The sequence below is a fragment of the Nipponia nippon genome, unplaced genomic scaffold, assembly GCF_047370975.1.
Source record: "Nipponia nippon isolate SJK-2023a ecotype South Korea unplaced genomic scaffold, ASM4737097v1 scaffold_2, whole genome shotgun sequence".
Taxonomy (NCBI): domain Eukaryota; kingdom Metazoa; phylum Chordata; class Aves; order Pelecaniformes; family Threskiornithidae; genus Nipponia; species Nipponia nippon.
In genome coordinates, this window is record NW_028262336.1 from 100,559,803 (window position 1) to 100,578,345 (window position 18,543).

At 43.1% G+C, this 18,543-nt stretch overlaps 4 protein-coding genes across 12 annotated transcripts in view; 2 read left to right on the plus strand and 2 right to left on the minus strand.

The window, feature by feature from the left end:
• The window catches only part of ITM2B (integral membrane protein 2B), a 29,317-nt gene extending 22,925 nt beyond the window's left edge, over positions 1–6,392 (plus strand). For both annotated transcript variants that reach the window (XM_087757126.1, XM_087757125.1), the window contains exons 4-6: positions 381–491; positions 4,221–4,371; positions 5,678–6,392. In XM_087757126.1, the coding sequence (XP_087613252.1) occupies positions 381–491; positions 4,221–4,371; positions 5,678–5,766 (351 nt within the window). In that variant the 3' untranslated portion in view covers positions 5,767–6,392. The remainder of the gene's footprint in view (positions 1–380; positions 492–4,220; positions 4,372–5,677) is intronic.
• A 2,007-nt stretch (positions 6,393–8,399) lies between these two features.
• Positions 8,400–13,783, minus strand: LOC148055891 (uncharacterized). 4 transcript variants are annotated; one of them, XR_015704491.1, is made up of 3 exons: positions 13,388–13,783; positions 8,969–9,154; positions 8,400–8,875 (listed from the first exon to the last, which is right to left on the minus strand). XR_015704491.1 is itself a non-coding variant. In XM_087756151.1 (3 exons), exons 1-3 carry the CDS (start codon positions 13,562–13,564, stop codon positions 11,703–11,705), a joined length of 318 nt encoding a protein of 105 aa, XP_087612277.1. In that variant the 5' UTR covers positions 13,565–13,783; the 3' UTR covers positions 10,380–11,702. The 4 variants fall into 4 exon arrangements, 1 of the variants encoding a protein (XP_087612277.1); XM_087756151.1 differs by lacking the exons at positions 8,400–8,875; positions 8,969–9,154 and adding exons at positions 10,380–11,748; positions 12,444–12,538; XR_015704489.1 differs by having other exon boundaries at positions 8,400–9,154; positions 13,388–13,692.
• Positions 13,784–13,911: 128 nt separating this feature from the next.
• The window catches only part of RB1 (RB transcriptional corepressor 1), a 75,218-nt gene continuing 70,586 nt past the window's right edge, over positions 13,912–18,543 (plus strand). For all 4 annotated transcript variants that reach the window (XM_087756145.1, XM_087756144.1, XM_087756146.1 and 1 more), the window contains exons 1-2: positions 13,912–14,149; positions 14,413–14,530. In XM_087756145.1, coding sequence (XP_087612271.1) covers positions 14,058–14,149; positions 14,413–14,530 — 210 coding nt within the window. In that variant the 5' untranslated portion in view covers positions 13,912–14,057. The remainder of the gene's footprint in view (positions 14,150–14,412; positions 14,531–18,543) is intronic.
• LPAR6 (lysophosphatidic acid receptor 6) overlaps positions 17,266–18,543 on the minus strand; it is a 45,055-nt gene continuing 43,777 nt past the window's right edge. The window contains exon 4 of one of the 2 annotated variants that reach the window (XM_087756150.1): positions 17,266–17,337. The gene's annotated coding sequence lies outside the window, so the exon portion shown is untranslated. The remainder of the gene's footprint in view (positions 17,338–18,543) is intronic. The other variant, XM_087756148.1, reaches the window with a different exon arrangement.

Consider the following 18,543-nt stretch of genomic DNA (forward strand, 5'->3'; position numbering starts at 1 on the left):
TTTTAACAAAGTATAAAAGCGTGGAGATTAGAGCAGGCGTTTTGCCCTGTTGTTTCAAAATGCAGGCACTAGGAAGAAATGAATACTGTAGTTGTATCTGAGCTGTTAGGGAATCACCTTTGTAATTTCATTACTGGAGTGCATTTGAGCTACTTATCACCTGCTGCCTTGCGCAAATCCCTGTCGTAGATCTAAACTCTCATCAAGACTGGCTTTTATTTCTGCGTTTACTTACCCTCAAATTGGAGTTTGTTGGACAGACTTTATAGGGAACAAAACAATAATTTGAAGAACAACACGAAGCAATAGCAGTTCAGCAAAGTCTGTATGTGAATTTTCTGATCTTGTTATTTTGATTAAAATAAATTTTTCCGCAACAGAGACTCACTGCCTATCTTGACCTTAGCCTGGATAAGTGCTATGTGATTCCTCTGAACACTTCAGTTGTTATGCCGCCAAAAAATTTCCTGGAGCTGCTCATCAACATCAAGGTATGGTTAAATCGTAAGTAATTTGTTCTTAAGACAGGGAAAAAGGAGAATTTTTTTTTTTTGGCCAGAACTCTGACATTCACACAAGGCACATGCATTAGAAAGTTAACTGATCACTAGAATCTTTGCAAAGAGAGAAAAAAGTCTATAACCTTCTTAGTTAATTAACTACAACCATGAAGGAGTTATTAATTCAGAGGAAGGCAAACAAACCTGATTTTATTATTTGATGGTACAAATTTGGCTCAGAAAATTGTGTAAATGTGGTGTACCTAGATTCTTTGATAGTAGTCTATGTGTTTTTGTGACTCAAGTTTCCATAAAGCATGTATGCGCTGGACTAAGACTGGTTAGCTGAGAGGCTTGAAGTAGATATACTGGGAAATCCTTTTAACATGGGCATTGTTTAAAGCATAGGTCCCTAGGGTTGGCCCCTACGTGGAACTGAACCAGTGCCTTGAGGGTGAGGTACATGAGGTGTGTTGGATCTCCTGTGCGTGCTCAGGGAAGTTAGATGTGGCAGTACGTGTGGTGGACTAGTACTGCATGCGAGTTCATGAGGCTTCCAGCAGCCTTAAGATGGATATTCCTGTTTCCAGGGAGGTTTTGTAGGAGTGATCAGGATTTGCATTGTGTGATTAGCAAAGCGCGTTTAAGCAAGAGGGTTTTTAGTATAGCAAGATTCCTGGTTCTGCGAGCACCAGACCTTCAGAACAAGATTCGTTGCCCTTAAAAACAAGGACTGTGGAAAGGACTGAGATACCACAATCGCTGAACGACTGAACATGAGTTTTCAGAATAATGTTGTGGGAGCTCCTAATCGCTTCCCAGCAGGGTCTGATAATTGAACACTACTGCCATGCTGCTGGTGCTGGTGCTGGTGCTGGCTGGCTTGTTGCCACCACGGGGACACGCTGTTCTGTTAGTAGTAGTAACTGGGTGAAATGTAATGGCCTGTGAAATTGAGGAGGCCAAAGTAGGTAATCTAATGGTGTCTGTTACTAATTTAATATGAATCATTTTCATCTTTTTTTTAACTCTCACATATATGTGCTTTTAATGCAGATTTAAATAGCATTTACCTTGTTTTTCAACCTTCTGGTTTCTTTACAGAACAGCAAAACACTCTGGGTGGGCAAGAGAGCTGATAAGCTAACTTATGTCTTAAGATTTGGGGAGAGGGTTTTAAATTTTATTTTACTGGGCTTTTGTAACTTTAGAATTGTTAATATCATCTTTGGGTTTGCATCTTTCAAACAAGGCTTTGGAATTGGGACTCCGGGAACCATTTTAGCCATTTCTGAGTGGTTCGTGTATATAAATAAATTTCATGTGAAAAATGACTTCACAAGTCCTCTGCTGCTTTTCTGCTGCCTATTTTGAGACCGGCTATTTAACCACTCTCACTTCCTGTGCATAAGGATGAGGTAGTAGCTGTAAAACTCAGTGACCCCATATTTTTTCACTCTGTGTATGCTGTCTTGTTTCCATTTTTAGTTCACACAAATTCCACTATTAAAATCTGTTAATTTTCTAGTTTGTCATTAGTACTAAATCAAATATGCTTGGTTTACAAGTAAGAGGATAACCAGGCATCACGCATGTAATTGAAAATGTGTGCAAAAGCAAACTGTTTTGATCATTGTCCCCAACAGTTGAGTGCCCTAATTTTATGAGACATCTGTTTAATTCTCATTGTATTAACAAAAAGCTGTGGGCATTTGATGTCTCAGAAAATCAGGCTAAATGTTTTGTAACTGAAATTTGGGAAACTGTTCTGCAGATGCATGAAGTGAGTAAATTTCTGTTCACTGTCCTGCAGTCACACCGGTTGCACAAGGAAAAAAATGTATTAAATTAAAGTGCTTGTTTCATTAAAATGAAAAAATTGGAATACTTCAAGAGGGCATTTTATGAAACTGGAGGTGCTCTGGGCTGTTCTGTTTTTTTTAAAAAAAGCCATAATTTTAGCCTAAAGAATGAGTTCTCTATATATTGATACAGTTTGCTTGAATATGCAGACAGTGAAAGGCCTCCTTTCCTTGGGGAACAAGGCCAAAACCCAGGTATACTTGTTCATCCACCTCATTCCTGTTGTTGAGCCAACTGGCCAATTTTAACTGTACGCGATACACAGGACGTCTCAAAGGTGATGATATTTGCAGCTATGCTGGGTCCCAGTGCTGGGTGATTGCTCCTGCAGCAGCTGAGCAGAGGAGATTCCTGTGCTGAGCTCCCCCTCCTTTTGTGCTCCCTGGGAGGGCCGAGAAGGCCAGGTTCGGGGGGTGGTCCGGGAGGTCCTGCGGTTTGGAGGGCATGAGCCCGGGAGCATCCTCGCGGGCTGCCCCAAGTCCTCAGCACCGCTGCCCACCCTGCCGGTGCCCACCCTACCAGTGTCCTGCAGCACTCTGGGGCTCCCTTGGGGCTCTCTCCTGAAATTCAAGAGACCAGGGGTTAAGATACAGTAATTTACAGTGATTTTAATTAACAAATAATGAGTGGGATAATTTGGGAGTGTGAAGTCTTCCAAGCTCTTATTTAAAGAAAGAAAATTGCTGTTGTTTTCCTCATAGTATGTGCTGAAGAAACTTTTCATAATTTAAAGTGAATTTTATACAGTCCTTTGTTTCTTTGCTGAAAAGAGTAGCATTTAATCAGCTTCTTCTCAACATGTTGCTTGGACTCAAAAGACAGTCTTGTTTTGGAATGGAAATTTCAAGTTTTTTATTGTCAATAAAAAAATACAGTGATCTTTCACCACAGAAGCTGGATTTGTTTCCATAATAAGCAATCATTTTATTTTTAGAAAGCAAGCCACACCTTCTCTACTGCCATAATTTAGAATCACACTAACAGGATTTCTTAAATAAAGTAATATTTCAAAAAAGTTGATGATTATTTACCAGTGTCAGTATTAGGAAATTGGCTGATAGCTAAGTATGTGCACCTTCAGCCGTGTACAGTGAGGTGTGCACAGAGCCGGATTCCTCCATCATTTCAGCTGTGGCAAAATAGCACTGAAGGGACCAGAAAAGGCTTGGGAAGCCTTTGCATGTCGTCGTGGCTCTTCCCTTTTTCAGTGTATTGCCTTAAAACACCTGCTATACCCCCATGGCTTTTTACCACCTTTCCATATAAACAATCGTGCGAGTCGCCATAATAACTTAAGGGGCTGGATGGTCTCGTCTTGCATTCGGCTTGAGAGTTGTGACTCACGCTGTGAATATGTTGAAGGCTTCCCAAACCCCGTGGACTGCAGCTGGAGTAGACTGCAGCTGGAGCGCTTCATCAGCAAGAGTATCTCCGTGTAGAGCACGTTTCTGCCAGCTCCTATTTGGGAGTAGCTCCCACTGAGGTCTGTTGGGCTGTTGTTAATTAAGTGAAAACTTTGGATGGTAAGCGCAGGACTGATACGTGACAGTGGGTGCTTCTGGAAGGAAACGTTTCTTCTCTGCTGAAGACTGACGTTACTGTAGCAGGAGGGCGGTGGACCTATGCACCAGTGGAAGTTTCATGACCTTTTTGAATATAATCATTATGTATTTCTGTAGTGCAGTGCAGTCATGTTTGCACATTTAGAATAAAATTCTGTGGGTAATACATATTTTGAAAGAATTCAAAGAAGATATGTCACAGCCGTGTTAAAGAAACACATTGAAAAGTGTTTCTGGTGTACTTAGACCACAAAGCGACGGCTTTTGACAGAGCTGTTACATTTTTGTTCAACAGGCTGGAACATACCTGCCTCAGTCCTATTTGATTCATGAACAGATGATTGTTACTGATCGCATTGAAAATGTGGATCAGCTGGGATTCTTTATTTACCGCCTCTGCCGTGGCAAGGAAACCTATAAACTACAGCGCAAAGAAGCCATGAAAGGTAAATGTTCCTCCTGCGATCTTTTGCGTTGGCAGAAAGTTCAGTGACGCTTGAGTTCAGTGAATAGGCTTGATTGTGTTGAAAGGAACGACTTATTAAAGCAAGGGTTGCTTATTGCAGTAACCGGCTCTGTGGGCTTAAGTACGTCTGATATTTTCTGTGTAGGTATGGAAATAAGGCATTTTATTGTGCAAAAGTGCTCAAGGCCCCAGTGAGCTAGGAGCTGCTAAGATATGTGTGTATGCATGCGTTTGTTTTCTGGGGTTCAGGCTTTCATTGATGCTTTTCTTTAATCTTGTTTCTTGATCCACCACCACCACCCCCCAAGCCAACAAAACCTTTAATATATGAGAAGCCATAGCCTTGTAGTCCCAAGTACAGAATTGCAGGTTCTTCTTGTCATTAAAGCCATCTATAAATTAGTCCACGTCTTCCTATTTGCATCAGTGAAATGTGAGAAAGAGTTGTCTTTGTAGGAGAATTGTAGTGCTTGGTACTCGTTCATGGAAAATGTTTAAAAAACATCATTTGGAAGAGTCTTGAGAAGCTATTAAATACTGCCTTAAAATTTTCACTCAGATTTTACTCAGACTTGCGGGTTTTGTTTGTTTGGTTTTGGTTTTGTTTTTTTTTTAACTATATGCCATGTGCCAGTGCACACTGAAGCAGTTTAATTGCTTTAGTCTTACTGTTGGACCTGACTGCTTGGGAAAACAAGGAAAAGAAATACATTTTATAAAAATAATTTAGAACAACGTTTAAAAATGAAAAGGCCTTAATAGCAAAATCCAATTCAAAATTCAGTGTGTTGATCCTGTGGGATCATCATCATCAAATGATGAGCATAGGTTGGCATTAGTTCAGCTAAAATTTGGTTAAAATCTGTCTTTCTCCCATTCCAAGATGTTGTTTAAATACTACCACTCCACTCTTTTTTGCCTGTGGCAGTTTATTCCTTTGCTGTTCCCTCTCTCATGTTCCCACCAGCGTTTTTAAAGACGCACAGAGAGGGAGATTAGGAACTGATCTGGGTTAAAACTAGCCAGCGAGGGGTTTGGGCAGGTTGGTTTTAACTAAACCAGCTCTGCGATTGGGTTCACCACACCTTCAGGGTCATTGCCTGCTTATTGATTTTTTTGAAGTATGAATGTGTCCCTATGTGTGTTTGCCCTGAGAGGGGGATCAAGGAGGGGTAGTTCTGATTTCTGGTGACATCTTATTATAGCAAATGTAAAACCGTTATGTCTCTGACGTACCTCATCCCCTCTTCTGTTTACCCTCCATTGTTCTTTCCTAATACAAACAGGAATTCAGAAGCGCGAAGCCGTCAATTGCCGAAAGATTCGACACTTTGAGAACAGGTTTGCTATGGAAACACTCATCTGTGAACAGTAATGAGGAATATTACTGTTCCAGGAGACTTAACAACTACAGTATGACCCCACCCTTTGTATTCGTGTGCAGTGATTATTTTTTAAAATCTTCTTTTATGTAAGTAGTGGACAGGGCTTTATTGCTGAACACCTTCCATACTTTTCATCTCATGATACATGTAAAATCAATACGTTTTAGTTTTTTCCTTATTTTCAGGTGTGGTGTTCTTATATTTGAATAGCAATTGTATAAAGACTTAGTTGCTAGTGCATTTCATGTGATGAATCTTGAATATTAGGAAGAAGAGAAAGTCTTTGAAATATCCACCAGTTTTTAATTAAGTAAAATTGAAAAGAATTATTAATGTACAAATGGACTGCAAGAGCTACTTCTAACTGTAATATTACCTGCTATATAGTTTGTTACAGCATATAGACAAACCTGTATTTGACTCTCCCTAATAAAGTGCAATTTGTTTTGTTTTTAAAATATTGTCATATTTACCTTTTTAGATTGATTTCTGACTTGATGTTTTAAAATGGCAAGTGTTTGCTGTACCAATCTTTTAGAAAATTAAGAAGTAACTTATGTTACTAACTTGTATATAATCCATGTACGTGCAATGGAAAATAAACCTTATAAACCTGTTTGTCTAAAAGTCTTGTGTTTTCTTTTGCTGTTACTGGGTTTTTTTTTTTAGAGGAGGGGACTACAGTTAAAAAAATTAATGCTTTTTACTTGCAGTGCTATTTTTAAAAGCAAGAAGATAAAACAGAAGAGGTGATGGCTGAGAAAAGAAATACGATCAGAGAAGCACGTTTTTCTGTTCCTTTTGCATTTGAAGGCAATATTGCGCCGCTTGCTTAAATTCTGGGGTGGTGTTTCCACAATACATACAATCAGAGCAGAGATGCAAAGCTGACTTAGCCTGTTGTTAATGTCTGAAATCCCTGGCCAGAGTATTTGCCAAATGATGTACGTAATGTAGAGCGTGCCGTGCGTCAGGCTGACCCCGCTGAGAGCCCGGAGCGTTCGCTACCTGCAGGGCTTTGCATTTCCCTCTCCTCAACTTCACGGCATTCCTGTCAGCCTGTGCCGCGGAGCTGTGCCCGTTCAGCTGGAGCTAGATCAGCTCAAGTATCGCTAATACCATTCTGTACCATGCCATTTACACTTAAAACTGCTATTCTTAAAGCAAGTTTGAATTTTTTTATATGATAGGGATCTTTGAAATGGCAACTTTTGTCGGGGAGAGCGCAGGGTAAGATGTATCGTAGTGCCTGCTGTTTTGAAGCTGGTTGCAAGAAAAATTACAGGAGAGAAAAAAAGGGAGCGACACTCAAAAAGAAGGCTGGAAAATCTCTCCCAAAATCCACTTCTAAGCTTCCATGATATGGGAACTGACTCGTCTTTCTGACCATATTTTGAGCATCGATTTATCAGGAAAGTAGGAATGTTTAATAGAATATTTGCATATTTGTTTGCAAAAAAATACCGCTTAAACCGATTTTTAAATAACGTGCACCATAGGTGTCCAAATCTTTTGTCTTAGGTTAATTCAATCCAGAGGTTTTGGACTAATCTTTATTTTTCATCTTTTAAAGGATCTTTTCTTAATATAGTGGGAGGATGCGTTACTGGTTTTGGAGCTATTATATGATTGAAAACATGCTATCATCCAGCTTCCTGCTATTGTGAATGTTTGGATCAAGATAAAATGATTTGTTTTAAAGGAAGTTTCTTAAATACACAACACTTTTTTTTTTTCTTCATCTGCATTTGGCTTAATTTACAGTTTAGTCTTAGCGTAGGTGCATTATGTATAAAATGAAAAGTATAATTGTTACTTTCTGAAAGCTGGACTTTTTTAATCCATTCTTGATGGTGCATGGCAGTCATGAACAGCAAATAAAGGCTCACGTAGATAGAGGTTAGGCGCTCATGTATAAATTATATTTACATAGCTACACTTCGGTATAGATGTAAGCAAGCTGGAAAATCCACTGGGAAAACTTTACTGCAAACAGTCAGGATGTTGCAATTGTGTGTTTGCAATAAAGGTCAAAGATATGTCAGGAAAGGGCCGCTGGTGCGTTCTTTGGAACCCCGTATGATGCAAGATTCGTGCTGAAGTACTTTTAAGCATGTTTCCTACCTTTTCATGGGCGTACCGTTCCTGTTTTCTGTAAGTTAACATGAAACTTGCCAATTTTTAAGTATCATCTTCAACTTATTTTCAAAATAAAACTCGGTAAGAAACTTTGCGATCTGTGGTGTGTCCTTTAATGGAGACAGCAGTGAATGAGTGCTGAAGGGGTGGCGGAGGTAGGGAGAAATAGGCTTATATGATCATGGTGCATGCCTGCGTCCCTAGAAACTTTTGAAGCTGTTGGATGGCAGAAGGAAATTTATTTCTATCAGTAGTGTGAAAATAAGCGTGGGGAAGGAGGGAGAAACTCGTGTGCGCTGAGGGAAGGCTCCCAGCGTGTGCTCACATCTTACTAAATGCCAGGCAGTTTGTACGGGAAGAAGACCTAAAACAGCCGGAGTGCAGGAAAAGCTCCTGTTGGAACTTCTGCCCTCTTAAAGAAAGTCAATGAAGCATGGGACACAAATCCATGGGAAAAAACAGCTCTAGCTGCTGCTTGGGCTTTTTCCCTTTATTTATTTTTTAAATAAAAAAAAGAGTATAATAAACATAGCTGTGCTATACTGAAGAAAACCACATTTCTAGCCCAATGAATTCCAGAAAAGGGTTAGTATAAAAATGACCTCATTGGACAATCATCTTTGCAAATATTTTTAAAACTCCTTGTAAGAAAGAAAATGAATCCTAATGCCGAGACAAACTTTGTCATCGAAAAAAGAAAATCAAAGAAGTGTCACTATCCCGTAACCACCGTATTTGTTTGGTGGAGGGGGCTGTGTTGCTCTCTCGTGGGTCCCAAACAGCCTCTGATGTTCCGTAGGTCTTTGCGTGTGTAAGGGTACTGTCACCGGTGGATGCGTATGATCTGGGCTTGCAAAGCGTGATGAAAGCTCCAAGTCTTCCCTCCTTCTCTAGTTGAAGCCTTGCAGCTTTAGTAAAGAGCCACGGGGCAAGTTTTGGCATGAAGAAAATACTGAAGGTCTGCTGGACAGAAAATGCAAGAGTTTGGTTATCTGGTGCAAGGAGCAGCTGCGGGGTTACCTGAAGCAAGGGGCACAGATGTGTTGCACTTGCAGAGACAAAACGTAGGGGCTGCATTCATTTGTTTGAAGAAGATTGTTTTCGGCTGAATCAGTACTGTGGAAGCCAACGGAGGTTTAGCAAAGCCATCAACTGAGAGTAGCGTTGTCCTCTGGAAAGGTGGGCTGGTACGAGTTGCACGGGAGGATGGAAGTCTGACGCGGCTGTGTTAGCAGAAGCCTGTGGTGTAGAAATAATAGCAGAGCTGTACGCTTACTGGCAGTTTGTTCTAGTTGTAGAAGGATATTTTACTGTTAGGCGGGAAGCAACACAGAAGAGCCTATAGCGTTTTCATGCTATGAGTTTTGCTGGAATACTCTACACAAGTGTTTTCGTCATCTTAGGCTCACTTTTAACAAAAAGAAAAGAACAAGATCACAGGTAGATTTAGTGCAGACAAATTCCCGTTCGTTCGCTATAGGCTACAGTTGCTCATTTTCAATTGGTTTTCAGATTGTCGGTTAAAATTAATTTGCTTCCTGAGAACTACTTCCAGTAGAGCATATTCTGCTTCTTGTGGGCTTAGGAAAGCTTGGAAGAGGAGGCATGGGAAACATCCTTGTTGGAGAGACCGCCAGCAGCAGGAGAGGGTGTTGCCCATGCCGGAGCACACTTTCTCACGCGGAGAGAGGAAGCAGAACCTGGAACTGAGCAGGACGGGAAGGGAGGGATTGCAACGGGGTCATTAATGTGGCCGTGTAATTGCAAGCAACAAGAGGGTTGTGGTTGGTTTGTTTGTTGACCTTTATTTCATTATCAGTTGGCAGTACTAACCAAAACGAGCGGCCCGGCAGAGGGGGTGCAGGATGTCCTGCGCACCCCAGGGGCAGGGTCTGGGGTTAGAGGCACTTTGCTTGCTGGGGTCGCACAGGGCGGCACCTGCGTGACAAAGCCCGTGGTGCGACGCAGCTGTGCCTGCAAAAGCATGTCTTATACCGATGTCCGGACAGCTTCCACAAGCAAGGAAAGCTGTATCGGGAATGATTAGTTTTTTTCTGATGATGTAATTGCACTAAGGCTTCATTTGATGAATTGCATCGGTCAGGGATTTTATTTTTTAGTACCCTGGTCCTCAATGCTAGCAGAAATCTGGGGGTTTGCATATAGGCGTCATATATGTGCAGACGTTTCTCCATCCAGCAACAGCAGTCAGTGTCCTTTCAGATCCCACCAACAATTTGGTCAAACACTTTTACTGAAAGAGATTCCTGCCTTGAGCTCATCACTGCAGTATCAGACGCCAGCAGTGCACTATGTAATGCTCTGAGAAGAGCAAGTCACAGATGTCTGTAAATGTGCAGTGAAAATATTATTTTTATTAATAATGTGTATATATAGAGAGAGGCTTTGAACTGTTAGAGGCAACATGTAACAAACACCTCTCTGTTTAGAGAGAAATGGCTTGAGGTTTGTCATGGTCCCTATGGATTTTACATCACTAGAAATAGTAACTTTTAGAAATGTTTTTTATCCTTCATATTTTGAACTGAGTCTTTACGTAGGATACAATGATATTAGGGGCCAGGCTCACCCACAAGGGGTACGACCAGCCAGTTTCACCCCATCACACTTGTAAACCCTTTCCAGCTTCAAAGGCAGAGCTGATGCCAGTGCAATTGCAAGGCAGCGTTACCAGGGGAGGTCACGCTGGGGAGGGGAAAAGGCCTGGTTCAAACCACGGCCTTAGTGTCCCCGAGGCACTCCTGAAGCGGGACCGTGACAGACTGTCTGTCTGTCTGTCTGTCACTCGAGGTGGTGCTCCAGAGAAGTCCTTCCTAAGGCCTGGGGCCTGTAGGGCAGCAGCTGGAGAAGAGCTGGCCCGCAGGGAGCCAGGGCAGGTCCGTCACCTTCTCCTGGCTCCCGTTAGCACTCGTGCTGGGGCTTTGAGAGGGACAGCTGAGCTCCAGGTGACGCTGATGGTGGGAGGCTGGTGGCTCCTGCGCAGTGCAGGGGATGCCCGCGCACAGGCCGGCCGGGGGAGGTTACGCCCTCCCGCTGCTTGCCCTGGTAAATTCTGCCTGTTACAGGCGGGGAAATGGGGTGTGATTTGGGCAGACATTTTTATAACCCATGAATTTTACAGCCTATGGGTTTTATTCAAGCAAAAATTCTGCCAATATTTAGTACTTGGACTAATATCCAAAAGCTCCCAATTTCGTGGTTTTAGTACATACATTTCTGCCATGCATCTCCGGAAGAACTGATTTTATTGTAATTGTAACTTAAGTGGTAGAGGTCTGTGATAACGTAGAAATAAGCAGCTAGTCTTGGTAGACCACGCGGTGCACTTAAATCAAGTCTCCCCATTGCAAATATTTCATTTTTATGAAAACTAAAAAAGTAGCAAGCTTCTATCATATCTGAGCAGTAAGAGTCAAAATAAAAAGGCTTGATTTCATTTACAATGAAAGCATGACCTTTATTCCCACCGGCAATTACCACGAAACTATAGCAACAGTTTTAAGTGAAAAAATTAAGATAATAAAATTACTTAAGATTGTTTAGCAGCTGGAAACAATGAGTCAGGACTGCCTGACTGGGCAATGTTTCACAGACTGCCATCTGTCTATGACCTACAACTTCAAAAGCTGTTGTAGCAAGATGTTTAGAACAAATATATTGTCAGGCCAGATGAGAAATTATCATTAATACTTTGTTTGACCTCGCAGTGTTTCCTTTGGTTCTTTTTTTCTCTTCCCGGTAAGAGCTGCTTTTCTTCGTTCCTTTGTCATTTTATTCCAAAAGCCCAAAGGCTCCATTTAAAAGAAGATGTTCTAAAATACAGGATTACAACGTTCAAATTGGTGTATCTAACAATGGGGAAAAGAACGCGCAGCAATTTACACATAGTTTTACACATGCATGTGCCTTTCTTTGGAAGTACATACATACACATTAAGTCTTCCTACTGCAGTTTAGATGTCGTTACTACATCTGAGGCTCCGGGATGGAGGATTAAAGGTTATTGTAGCTTGATTCATCTGCTGCCTCTCTTCTCCCTCCAGTTGTAACTTGGAAGGATTCTGAGATTACTTTTTGGCTGTACCTGCTTATGGAGGGGAGCCCTAAGTGCCTTGTTTGATGAAAATGCGCATAAAACTTCACTTGAGAAGGTGTTTGGCACACTAACAATTTTAGAAAATTAGTATTCACACTGAGGCTGGTTGTCAACTCTTTAAAAAGATACGATGTTCCCTAAGCATTAATGCACAGGGGTTATGAGAGCAACACAAATTCTTTGCCTATCATTTGGATGATCTAGGGCCTGGCTCTAAAAGCATGTTAAAGCAGCTGTGAGGGAAGCTACCCAGGAGGGTGTTTCCTTCTTGCTGACAGCTGGAAGGGTCTCCACTGGCTCCGACCAAGTTTTCTGGGATGCTTTGCTCTCATTTTAAATTCTTCTGTGCTCTTAAAGCCAGTTGTGAGGGAAGGACAACAGACTCATCTGTGGTTTAGGGTTTTAGCTTACTTTTCCAAGCTGGTAGATCTGCCTAGTTGTCTGTGGTTCAACTGTAGATGACATGCAGTCCTAGACTCCGAACCTTCCACAGCATCTGATATCATCTGATTATAAGAAGCATTTTAAATGTGCTTAGAAGCAGGGTAAAGTTACTGTCACAGTTTTACTAGAATCATAATAAGGAATGTCTAAATCCCACTACAGACTACAACTCAAACATTTCATTTGGTGTTTATGTACCTTGCTTTGCCTCAGAAATCCCATTTGTTCTCTATTCACTTTACTGTAATTGGTTTAATTCTCATTATGAACCAGAAAAATAGACTGTTCTCCTGTTTTTAAATAAGTTAATGAATATAAAGAAAAAGCTTTAACAAATTAATAAAGTGTGTGAATCTTAAAAATACTGGTGATTTTTTATTGTATACCATAGTTGTACTCATATTTTCTTCTTTAAATCCAGAACTTTGACAGCAATCTCACTAAAACTAGTTGCTTTACAGATGAATGATAAATATATGCACGTAGTAAGAGTCCTTACATACAAAGATTTTGCCTTTTCTAACAAGTTGTCGTCATGAAAATCTGAAAGGAAATGTGCTCATTTGCAGCAGTGATCTGCCTTCTAAACATGGGTATATGACTGCAGACAACAGAGGAGATTTTTAAGGTCTGCGAATGGGGACACTGGAAGTTTGAATCTCACTGGTTTAAAATCCAGAAGATCCCTGAAGACTGGAGAATTTCTTGCATTAACCATAACTGCAACACAGTGTTCAAAGTAGTATTTTAGTTAGGACTTGGATGAAATGTCAGATTGAGAGACAGCCGTAAAGGATTTGTACCTTCTGTCCTACTCTACATCTGTGTAGTTATTTATTGTTATATATAGGTCTACGGTTCTTCCCACGTCACAGAGAAGATGTATCGACTGCCTCCAGCCTGTTGAGTACCTGAAATACCAGAAACAGCCGGGCGATAGTCTCTGGGGTGACCGAAGGACCCTGCAGGATCTCTAACGCCCAGGCTGCAAGTGGTCGTTTTGTCCGGAAGTGGCGTTGACCACCTCGCCAAGACGTCCTTTCTCCCTCCGTCACCTGCCATCTCCGGCTGCGACGGTCGGACGTCATCGCTCCTTCCCTTGCTGGGTCCTCGGCTTTGACTCACCTCAGCTGTAAAACCGAGACGAGACGGGGCGGGCGAGCGACGCCGCTGCCCGCCGCTACCTCAGGGAGCCGAGCCGACCCCAGCCCCGCCCCGCCCGCCAACCACCGCCCTCGCTCCAGTTGCCGGGACGGACGAAGCGGAGCCGGCTCCTATTGGCTAGCGGGAAGAAAGGAGCGCGTTCATTGGCTGAGCGGCTGGCGCGGGCAGCTTCTCCTTCCGGGTTCCGAGAGGCGCCGAGCCGGTCTGTGTTTCGGGGGCGCGGTCGCCGCTCCTCGCCGGCGGGTGGGGTGGGGGAGCGGCAGCCGGCCCGGAAGTGACGGAAGAGCGGCTGGTGGTGACGCAGTTTTCCCGCGGTTTGAGGGGGCAGGGGAGCGTTAGCCGGCGGCCCGTCGTTACTGCCGCCCGCGGCGGGCGCTCGAACGGCGGGGCCCAACGGCCGCCCGCGCGCGGGCCGCCATGCCGCCCAAGCCCCCCCGCAGGGCGGGCGCCGCCGCCAGGAGCCAGCGTGCCAGCCCCGACAGCGGCTCGGCGCCGCCCGCCGCCCCCCGGTAAGCGCCGCCTGGGCCGGGACCGTCCTGCGGGGGCCGGGAGCCGCCCCGCCGCGCCGCGGCGGGGCTGGGGAGGCGGTCGGGCTGCCCCGCGGCCGGAGGTGGCGGACCCGGGGGTGCGGGCTGCGCCCCTTCCCGCGGTGTGGGGCGGGGTCAGCCCGGGGCGCCCCTCCGCAAGTGGCGTTCCCTCCCGGCGCTGGGTCCGGCGTGCAGCCGGTGAGGCGCGCGGAGCCCCCGCTGCTGACGGCTTTTGCTTTCCCTAGGCTCGAAATCGGCGAAGCTGACTTCGTTGTGCTCTGTGATGCTCTGAAGGTGACGGAGAGCGTGAGGGAGAAGGCGTGGAAGACGTACGAGGGCTTGTCGGCAGTGGACGGAGCTCTAGTGAGTACCTGCTGCTTGTAACTCAAAGCTCTGTTGCGGTGTCTGCCCTGGGCCCGAGTTGAAACATTAAACTGTTAACTTTGCTGGACTGGGGGCCAAGTGCCTTGCAGCCAAGGCTTGTGCGGTATGACTTTGTTTTTTCCAAGTGAGGTTGGATGTTGCCGTGTGCGTGTCTATATAACTGGTTTCTATATATCTCCCTTTTTTGTTAATGTTTTTCAATAAAGGTATGGACTCAAGAATTCTTTTAGATTACTAATAAATGACAGTAGAAAACAACACCGTGTGATCAGCTAATTCTTCAAACTGCAAGGTATTTCAAATATGTCTGAGTCAGCTTTATACAGGTCAGCACATCGTGTGTTTTTGTGTATTTCTTCCCGCTGCATCCTTTTTTAAGAGGCTGCAGAAAGGGTCTGGAGAAGACTACTGTGGAGAAAGGGATGTTTGTATGTTAAACTCTTTTTTTTTTTTTTTTTTTTTTCTACTGCATAATGTTAATCTCTGTGCTTATTGTTGAAGTATTTCCGTTCCAAGTTAGTCATTGGGCATGTGTAAACAGATTAAAATGTTATACCCTTTCCTGATTTTTTTTCCCCTTCTCAGTGTATTACTGCTGTCTCGACAAGCTGACTCCGAGAACAGCTACAATACAATTAAATCATGATGGAAGTTTTGTTATACAGACTTGAATTAGATTTAAAATACTTAGCTGGGGTATTATTCCCACCGTGTGGGCTAGCATCCATGTGTTTGTTGCTACTTCTGCTTATTCTTCTGCCACTTGAGCTGAGCTGCCACAGCTATGCTGTCACTAATAATAATAATACCTTGTTGTCTGTGGTTTTTAAACCACAGTATGGGTATACCAGCTCTTGATGCATTTGAGTTTCGGCAACGCAATTCAGTAACGGCATGGGAGAGAGACTGTGTACAGCCCATTCAGTAACAGAGAATTTCTGGTCATGGATGTTCCCAGGCAACATTTACTTAAAGTCTAGTCGAGCTCCTCTCTATGAACTGAAACAGGAGTAGTCAGGTCTATTGAGTGAAAAATAACAAGGCGGGTTTGAGTATAATTCTGCAAATTTCACTTACAGGTAGAATTTTCTTTTCACTAATCATTACTCAGCAGTGGCCAGATATGACACAGGGCACTTGCAGCCCCTCTTTTCAGCATCTGAAGATGACTTCCTTTACCTATTCAGAAGAAGGCAATGACTAGCTCTTCAGTATGACATATACCTAATATTTATTGCCTTGCAATTAAAGTGCAATTAAGGCCTATGCTAAGAGCCTTTCAATGGGTAGGAAAAAGTCTACATTACAATGTGGTTCAATCCAAGGCCATTCCCTCAAACTTTCTGATCTGTCAGCAAGGTGTTGAAGTGAGGAAGCTGGCAAGCATGTGCCTCCCTGGGGACCTGGCAGGCACTGGAGTTGCTACTTCTAGCTGGGACCAGCGCAGGCTTCATTTGAGTGTGAAGTCAAGCAAATTAACAGCCTGGCTGATTGCTGCTTTTCTTTCCAAGTCAAGCTGTTATCATGGGGAGCAGGGCTTCTCAGGGTGACTCTCTGGTTCGGGTTGCCAGGGACTCAGGAGGAGGCTGTATTTAAGTGCCCACTCCTTTCTCCCCTGTGGTAAAGGTAGTGTGTTGGAGGTGCTGTCCCAGGGTTTGTCCTGCAAGCACCATCTGTGTATGTTTTAATCAATGTAGTTCAGTGCTAACCTGTTCAGTTCTGGACTGGAACAGCAAAAGGGAAAGCAAAAAGGGAAATAGCAGGACACCAGCTGAGACACATACCTACTAGAACACTTCTGTTTAACCCTGCAGTTGGTTCGACTTGAGGAAGGTTAAATCATTAGACTGCTGATGGAAATAGAGGTAGCATCTAATGATCCTACTCTCAAGCCATTTACAGAGCATAAAGACCTGAAACCTTACTTTTGCTGGCACACTGGCCTTGTTCTTTGTGGTTGTTCTCAGAATTGTGCCTGCCAAGCCTCTGAGGATGTGGAGGGGACTTGTAGTGCTAACTAGGAAGCGGTGTGGCCCAGACATATGGTACTGTGGTAACTGTCAGAGATTCAGGGTGCAAATGTGGCCTTGGACCTAGTCTGAACACCTGCTGTATCCTTGCTCAGTGAATATATACTGAGTTAAAGTAAAAACATTGATTAGTACTGTCTTTTTTGGGTCACTTAGGGTACATGTAATCACGTGCAAAGAGACTGCAAACAAGGTATATGCAGCTTAAAAGTATAAAGCAATTATTTTTGGCATGTGCACACAAAAGATTGCTAGGATGTAGTGATGTATCAGCCTAAACGTGCCTGCGCTTCCCTAAGACACCTAAGAGTCTTTGCTGGCCAGGCAGGCATCAGTCAGGAGGAGAAAGGTTGGGATCGGCTGCTCCCTGGGATGAATCCTCTGTGCCATTATCCACTGAAGCCACTGGCACCACCAAAACTGGCTGATTCGTTGCTTTTTTTTCCCCTCGGGGTGTCACACCTTTCCGCACGGATATTTTTTGTTTTGAATCTTTGAGCTACTAGTGATCCTACTTCTCTCAAATTTCACCTTTCGTATCTTGCATAGCTCTGCACTGCAGCTTTTCTTACAGTGCTCTCAACTTACCTGTTTCTGCAGCAGTGTGAGTCAAGGATATACAGCTGTACCCTATCACAGCTAGGCCTTGAATCCTTGAAACAGCTGAACCCCCATGAGAGGTGTGGAGGAGGAGGAAGGTGACAGGAGAAAGATGGTTATGTGATCTTTCTGGAAAATTGAGGCTGACTTCTAGATCTGCAGAGAGAGATTGTTCAAACCACTACAACTGTCTGTTAAATATGGTGGTAAAGTTTTCCTCTGTGACAGTCAGAGTTTAATTACACTTTTTTACAATATAATCGTAATTTGAAATCTCCGAGACAAAAGCCCGCATGCTGATTGCAGAAATGTCATACTGAATCAGCGCTCTTGGTATAGGGTGTGAAGGAAGGTACCTGATGCAGTACTAGAAAGAGGTTTTATTTTTAAATTTTTTATATCTGGTGACCTCCTGCACAAGTTTATTGTAAACATGGAAGTGTATATATAAATAAGAGCTTTTTCATTAGTGTTATACAAACCCTTTTGTTCTTTCTATCATTTCTCTTGTTTACCAAACCAAGCTACCTAGGTAAACAAAATGTTTGTTTTAGAGTTGTAGTTTTTACTGTCTTAATTTCAAAACTCTTACACACCAACAGCCGCTGGCTTAAAAATTGGCTCTAATGCTTGCTTCTCTTGTACTCTTAATTTTTTGTAACTGTCCTGAAATCTGTATTATGAGTCAATAGTGTCTGTAAACTCTAGATGGAGTAAATAGATTTAGTGGAATTACTAATATACTTTGGTGAGCAGCATGTGATTGTTGGTGTAAGAAAGACTAGGAGAGGTCCAGGAAGCCATATTAATACTGCTGGGAAGAAGTTCAGTGCGTTTGTTATGTTCTGCTACTGTTTGTTTTGGTAAAGAACAACAAAATGAGAATCTGAAGGAGAATATTGGGTGATGTAAGCAGGAAAAAGAAACTTGAGTGAATTGTTGCTTAATATACTGAAAAGAACCAATGTGAGAAACATGACACGGTGACTAAACTGGAACCAAACTTCTGCAAAGAAAAATTGAAGTGGTTTAGGAAACCGATAGAAATTGGAGTCTGCCAATGACCTTGAGGCATAGGGTCTGGTGTGCTTCAACCTCATCAGCCCAACTTGCCATAGTATGTGGTACGTGGGTAGGAGCTTCATTTTTTGTTTGCTGTTCATAGCACTGTTTGGGAAATGTGGCCTGCTGTTCTGCTGCTGCTCAGCTGTTCAGACTCATGACTTCCTGAGTCATTTTTATCAAGTGTCTGTCTAACCTGCTATAAAAAATTCTGATGATGAAAAGATCTGCAGACTGCATAGTTAGTCTTTCCTTGTTTAACTTTGTTTGCCCATGCATTTTTTCCCCAAGTACTACACT

Excerpts from the sequence above, each read along its gene's own strand:
- LOC148055891 (XM_087756151.1), bottom strand. The coding sequence starts at position 13,564 with ATGACGTCCGACCGTCGCAGCCGGAGATGGCAGGTGACGGAGGGAGAA. Across the intron at positions 12,539-13,387 it reads GGCTGTTTCTGGTATTTCAG|ATGATATCAGATGCTGTGGA; the intron begins GTACTCAACAGG and ends TCTTATAATCAG. Across the intron at positions 11,749-12,443 it reads AGATCTACCAGCTTGGAAAA|AACATCTTCTTTTAAATGGA; the intron begins GTAAGCTAAAAC and ends CCTGTATTTTAG.